Source organism: Camelina sativa, chromosome 1, assembly GCF_000633955.1.
Source record: "Camelina sativa cultivar DH55 chromosome 1, Cs, whole genome shotgun sequence".
Classification (NCBI taxonomy): domain Eukaryota; kingdom Viridiplantae; phylum Streptophyta; class Magnoliopsida; order Brassicales; family Brassicaceae; genus Camelina; species Camelina sativa.
Genome location: NC_025685.1, coordinates 540921 through 547017, shown reverse-complemented (window position 1 = coordinate 547017; position 6097 = coordinate 540921). Strand labels below are relative to the sequence as shown.

The 6097-nt window shown below is 40.0% G+C and overlaps 4 protein-coding genes across 4 annotated transcripts in view; 1 reads left to right on the top strand and 3 right to left on the bottom strand.

Moving 5' to 3' along the window:
• LOC104703091 (pentatricopeptide repeat-containing protein At3g02650, mitochondrial) overlaps window positions 1-768 on the bottom strand; it is a 5772-nt gene extending 5004 nt beyond the window's left edge. Inside the window, exon 1 of the mRNA XM_010419033.2 lies at window positions 755-768. Coding sequence (XP_010417335.1) covers window positions 755-768 — 14 coding nt within the window. The remainder of the gene's footprint in view (window positions 1-754) is intronic.
• Window positions 707-2865, bottom strand: LOC104777652 (pentatricopeptide repeat-containing protein At3g02650, mitochondrial-like). Its single transcript, XM_010501977.2, has one exon. The coding sequence runs from the start codon at window positions 2755-2757 to the stop codon at window positions 976-978; it is 1782 nt and encodes a 593-aa protein (XP_010500279.1). The 5' UTR covers window positions 2758-2865; the 3' UTR covers window positions 707-975.
• LOC104703084 (putative UPF0481 protein At3g02645) lies at window positions 3039-4631 on the bottom strand. The gene has a single exon (XM_010419023.1). It carries the CDS (start codon window positions 4629-4631, stop codon window positions 3039-3041), a length of 1593 nt encoding a protein of 530 aa, XP_010417325.1.
• On the top strand, window positions 5145-5888 carry LOC104777359. Its single transcript, XM_019243918.1, has one exon. The coding sequence runs from the start codon at window positions 5232-5234 to the stop codon at window positions 5748-5750; it is 519 nt and encodes a 172-aa protein (XP_019099463.1). The 5' UTR covers window positions 5145-5231; the 3' UTR covers window positions 5751-5888.

Genomic DNA, 6097 nt, shown 5'->3' with positions numbered 1-6097 from the left:
GCAAATCAAACTCGCTGAAGAAGTAACTAGATTTGTACATGGTGAAGAGGGTTTGAAGGAAGCCATAAAAGCAACAGAAGCTTTAAGACCAGGAGCTGAGACAAAGCTTGATTGGAATTTGATTGAGAGAATAGCAGAGGATATACCTTCTTGCTCACTGCCTATTGATCGAGTCTCGGGTTCATCGATTGTGGATCTATCGGTTTCTGCGGGTTTGTTTGAGAGTAAATCTGCTGCGAGGAGAATGTTGAAACAAGGTGGGTTTTATATGAACAATGAGAGAGTGGATGATGAGAATAAGAGAGTTGAAGAAGAAGATATTGTTGAAGGGAAAGGTCTTGTTCTTTCTGCAGGCAAGAAAAATAAAGTGGTCGTTAGAATTTCCTGATTTTTGTTATAACAGCATTGAATTTTTAATGTTTCATAAGCTTCATATTGTTTTATTTAATTTAATTACTCCAAGGTATTATTATTAACAATGATGATAATGCTTTAATACATTTTTGTGTTTGTATTAGTTGGTCTTAGAGAGTTTGAAAGTATGCAATTAGTTGTTAAAAAAGTGTGTCCCAATGCTAATGGCACTTTTAAAAATTGTTGACAAAAGTTTCCAGACGAAGGATTAGGGCTTGCAAGTGTAAAGTTCAAAACTTTGAACATGAAGATCAATTTTCTCAACTGAAATATTGAAATCGAAACTGAAACCTGAGCTAAAATCAAAAGATGCTATCTTACTAGAAAACCAAATACAAACAGAACAATGATCATGGTAAACTGAATCACTTCTTGAATCAAAAAGCTTTAAAAAAACCTTGATTGAACACTGTAAAGGCTTATTGGGGAATACTGGAGTACAAAAGATGATTCCAGTAACAAAAGAACAAACCAGGTATCTTCCGGGATTTCAAACCAAGAAAAAACATCTTCAAAGCTAATCCACACTGTTAGAACTTTGACAAGTATCGGATCGAAATTCTACGCTTCAGCAAGTAAGTTTCCATTTTCCGTTACCTTGGCTTCAGATTCCATCTCTTTAACCGCCCTTATAAGCCCCTGAGTAATCGCATTCAAGTGCAAGCCTTTCTGCTTCATCTCCTCAAAGAGCATCTCCGCTTTTTCCCAATCCAAAGCTTTGAGGCAAAATGATTGTATCAGCTTATTGTACTCATCAGCATTAGGCTGCACCCCAAAACGATCCATTTCTTTCAAAAGTTCCAGAGCTTCGTCGTATTCTTCAATCTTGCAATAACCTCGGATAAGTGCGTGATATGTCACAGGACTTAGCTTCTTATGCTTCTTCTTCGCCTCTGCGAGAACCTCTTGAGCTTCGCTCATCAGCCCTCCTTTAGCATAACCGCTGATGATGACAGTGTACGTGTACACATCCGGTTTCAAACCTCTACTCTCCATCAACTTCAAAAACTCTTTAGCTTCATCCAGATCTCCAGATTTCGAATAAGCATGGACAATCAAATTGAAAACCGCATTCCCAGGAGCAGGCCCTTTAGAAATCATATCCAAAAGCAAAGATTTAGCGTCTTTAACATTTCTCATCCTGCATAAACTATGGATAACATCAGAAAATGGTTTTATCCCTTGTCGCCTAGCTTCTCCAGACAAATCACCCAACAACTCCTGAGCAAACGTAATAGTCCCATCGTTCTTGGAAAGAGCACTTATCAAAGTAGCCACAGATCTAGGAGGCGGGAATTTCTCTTTCGTCTTTGCCAATTCGTAAACTGAGTAAGCCTCTTCAGCCTTCCCTTCCTTACAAAACCAAGTTATGATGTTACCCATCTGTTCTCCCTCTGGCAACACACCACTCTTAAGCATTTTCTCACATACAGAGCATGCCCAAACCATAAACGACCGCTTACAAAGCGCCTCCAATGTCAAATAATATGTTTTCGCATTCGGAGTAAAGCCAAACTCTTCGGTTTTAGTAAAAACATCAAAAGCAGCTTTGGATTTACCAATTTTCCCAAACAAGGCAATCAATTCATTCAATATCTCCAAATTCAAAACACAACTATTCTCCTTCTCACCAATCTCCTTAACCAAATCCCACAAACTATAAGCATCCATTCTACGTGTATCACTCGTAATGGCTACAAGAAGAGACTCCACAAGTGAGGTGGTAACAGTAATGTCTTCTTTCTCAGTTGCCCATTTCAAAAACCTAATCAAATTCTTACCTGAAATTCCTGGGGATTCAAACACTCTTACCACAAAATCTAAGTGCAAGTCTACATTAAGCGCCTTAAGACTAGACTCCAAGGACTCCTCATCACTCCGTAACAGAGACAAGACAGATTCTAACTTTTCGTCATCAAATTGGTACACCTCGCTAACCTGAGAATCCCCGATTTCTACAACGGATCCATCTTCTGTAGCTTCAATCGCAACAATCTCTGAATCTCCATCTTCACCAATGGCTTCCAAGGAGAGGCCACCATTTACATCAAAATCGCCACTTTCTGCAACACCCAAATCAGAAAGATTCGATTTTTCAAGAGTAAGCTCTGCGGCTGACGAGATTGGGATCTCATCCGTAGTTAACGAGACTGGGTTCTCTTCCGTAGGAGTGCTCGCGGAGAAGAACCTGATGTTTCGGGCAGAGGCATTTCCAGACGACTCGAGGTATGAGAATCTGGAAATGGAGTTTAGCGATGGAGTCTGGGTCTTCTTCTTCGAGAATCGAGTCACGGCGAGGTTCCGAGTCGCAGTTTGCGATCTCCAGAAAACAGATCTCCACATTTTGTGCTATCTCCCTCAGACTATCTTCAGAAGCAGTTTCTGATTCTATTATTCTAAACCCAAAACCCTACTCTCTCTCTCTCTCTCTCTCTCTCTCTCTCTCTCAAGTTCAGATCTTATTGCAATTAAACAAAAAAGAACTTTTTGTTACAAATTGTTTCACAAACAGTGTACCACATTACAACCAAATCAATTTTAATATGGTTCAACATAAACCAAACCAAAACAAACCAAAGCAAGTGAAAATGAAATCAAAATCGAAATAGAACCAAACCCAAAACCTAACCGGTTCTTAACCGAAGCAAGGTGCCAAACACCAAAGAGAACAGTTGCAACGAAACCAACATCAACAACAAAACCGCAGCCAAAAACGCAAGAATTTGCCAAGAACCATAAACATAAACCTCAACCAATCTTCCAATCTTCACTTTCCACCGTCCGGTATAATAACGGTTAACATCCTCAATAGTCTTATCCAGAAACCCAACTTTGGTCAACCTCACAGACTTGCTCATACCATTCCACATCTCTGCAGCTTCTTTATCACTCTTGAGACGGCTCACAATCACGCCTTGTTCTCTAAGCAACCTGACGTCTTCTTCCGAATCGATTATTCCGTTAATGAGCTCTGTGTAACGAGTGAACACTAATGGTCCTGAAGTGTTTGAAGCTTCGTAAGCGACGAGGTTTCTGAGAACTGTTTCTGTGTTGATGTCTAGGTTTATAACAGGGAGGTGAAATTGACCCGAGTTTGAATCGAATGAGACCGTTGAAATGTTACCGTTCGTTGTTGCTTTGAATCTAACTCCGGCTTTGTGGAGATCGGAGACTGATGGGATTGCAAGTTCTTCCACAAGAGGAGGCTTTCCGATATCTGGATCCGAAACCGCTGTTGCTGTTGTTGCTGCCTCTTGTTCTTGTCTTGTGAAGAGGTAATCAGCGGGGAGTTTCAGAGCCATGAAGCCAGGAAGATTCGATATGATTCTCCACGGGAATCTCAAGATTAGATCCGCAGTTTGAGACGCGAAAACCCTTTTGAATTGTTGTTTAATCTCTCCCAGAAACCTAATTGCTCTGTTTCCGCCATTGTCGCATGCTCTGTTTTCTTCTTCCTCGAATTCTTCTTCTTCTTCTTCTTCGATTCTCGGGACGATCATCTGATACAAGAAGTCTAGTATATGATTACACTCATGAAACTGAGCCTTTAAAATCTCATGATCGTCGAAACTGATAACTAGAGGAGAGAGATCTCTGCATAATCCCGTAAGAACAGAGACCAAGATATCATCAGCTGATTCGATCGATTCAAGCTGAAACTCGAGTGTTTTCCTCAAAACGAAAAGAGGGATTTGATTCTCAATCATCATTATATCTCTAAGAATCTCGTTATGCCCAACTCTGTTAATCAAAGTCTCCACCTTTTTAAAACTGTAGATCTTGAGAAACTCGATCAAGAACGATGAATCTACCGCCATGATCCACAACAAAGTCTCTCCGTTAAACGCGATATACTTATGATAACAAGCTCGAATCTTAACCTCCATTGATTGTAATCTCTCTACAAGATCATGAAACCTGAAAGAGCTATTAGATTGGTTTCGAATTTTTCTCGCGATCATTAGTTTATACCTCTCCATTTCGTGTAGCTCTGGTTTTAGACAATGATAAGGTCCGATCGAAACCCGGTGAGGTGTGTACGAATCTGGATGGCTACACATTAATGCTTTAGGAACATTGAATATGCTGACTGTGACTTGTTCGAGATCGTGTTCTTCAAGCTCTGCATCCAGAGATTTCCGAACATCGATTACCCATCGAGTTTCGTCAAAGCTGTGTTGCTCTGGAGATGTCATAATTGGTTTGTTAGGTAACATGATCTTTAAATTTCTGAAGCAGAACTAGAGATCTTGATTCAAATCCTTCTTCTTCTTCTTTCAATCTGAGTGTAAACAGAAGACGAAGAATTCAGTTTTTCTTCTTTCTGCAGTTATGGTTTCATCTAGGCTTTACTCTGTATACAATTGAAACGGTCATTAAGTTTCGATTCGATCATTCATAGAGTATTTGGTTCGGTTAGATTGAGTCGGTTCAATTTAGCGGACCAAACAAAAACTTATTGTTTGCTTCCTAATGATATAACATATCCGAGTTCAGGATAAAAACATCCTTGCCTTGGACAAACAAGTTGGCCCATTGGGCCTCCTAGTCTTGACCTGAACAAAAAGTAAAAGCAAAACACTAGCCGTTACGTAACACCAACTCACACTCTGTCCGTGATCTGTCCTGCACTTGTCTTCTGTCAACCTCAACGGTCATAATTGGAAAAATCCGACCGTTTAAATTTCTCTTTATATATCATCCCACTCCGATGTTACCGATTCATAACTCACTACTCACTAGCTATCTTCTTCTTCCTGTCGATCTCAAAATTCAAAATTTTCTATAGTCCGAAACTAGATAAATCCAACATCATCATGGGTTTAATTCCTCAACCACAAGAATCTAGCTTCTACACCCATAAACTCTTCCTCTTTTCAAACTACGTCCTCCTTGGTGCATCCTCAAGCTGCATCTTCCTCACTCTCTCTCTCCGTCTAATCCCTTCACTCTGCGGTTTCTTCCTCATCCTCCTCCACGCCACCACAATCGCAGCTGCCGTCTCTGGCTGTGCAGCCGCATCTTATGGCAAGAACCGGTGGTACGCAGCTCACATGATCACTACTGTCCTTACAGCCATTTTCCAAGGCTCAGTCTCTGTTCTTATCTTCACAAACACTTCCAACTTCCTCGAGAGCCTTAACTCTTATGTCCGTGAGAAAGAAGCGTCTATGATCTTGAAACTAGCTGGCGGGCTCTGTGTTGTGATCTTTTGTCTTGAGTGGATCGTTCTTGTTCTCGCCTTCTTCTTGAAGTACTATGCTTATGTCGAAGGTGATGGTAATGGAGTTGCTATGAAGAGGACTGGTAAGGTTCAGAGTGACTTCCAAGTTTGAAGAAAGAATGACTTCTTGTAGTGATTTTGTTTGAGAGAAGAGAGTTTGTCTTGTATCAAATGTTAGTTTGATCTGTTTTTCAAGGTTTATATGTATTGAAGAATTAAATTGGTTGATTACTTTGTTGATGATTCTACATATATACCGTCTTGCATAAGAAAACTTTAGCTAATGATAGTCATGGAACAATGTCTACCCAAGTTATCTAGACCAATAAAAGAAATCGGACTTTCGCAACTTTTAATAGGAACAAAATGATTTGACATTAAGAAACGGAAGCTTTACTACTGTAAGAGAGAACACCATTATTTAAACTGATACAACAAAAATAGAATCAAAAAGGTAAA

Excerpts from the sequence above, each read along its gene's own strand:
- LOC104703084 (XM_010419023.1), bottom strand. The coding sequence starts at position 4,631 with ATGTTACCTAACAAACCAATTATGACATCTCCAGAGCAACACAGCTTT.
- LOC104777359 (XM_019243918.1), top strand. The coding sequence starts at position 5,232 with ATGGGTTTAATTCCTCAACCACAAGAATCTAGCTTCTACACCCATAAA.
- LOC104777652 (XM_010501977.2), bottom strand. The coding sequence starts at position 2,757 with ATGTGGAGATCTGTTTTCTGGAGATCGCAAACTGCGACTCGGAACCTC.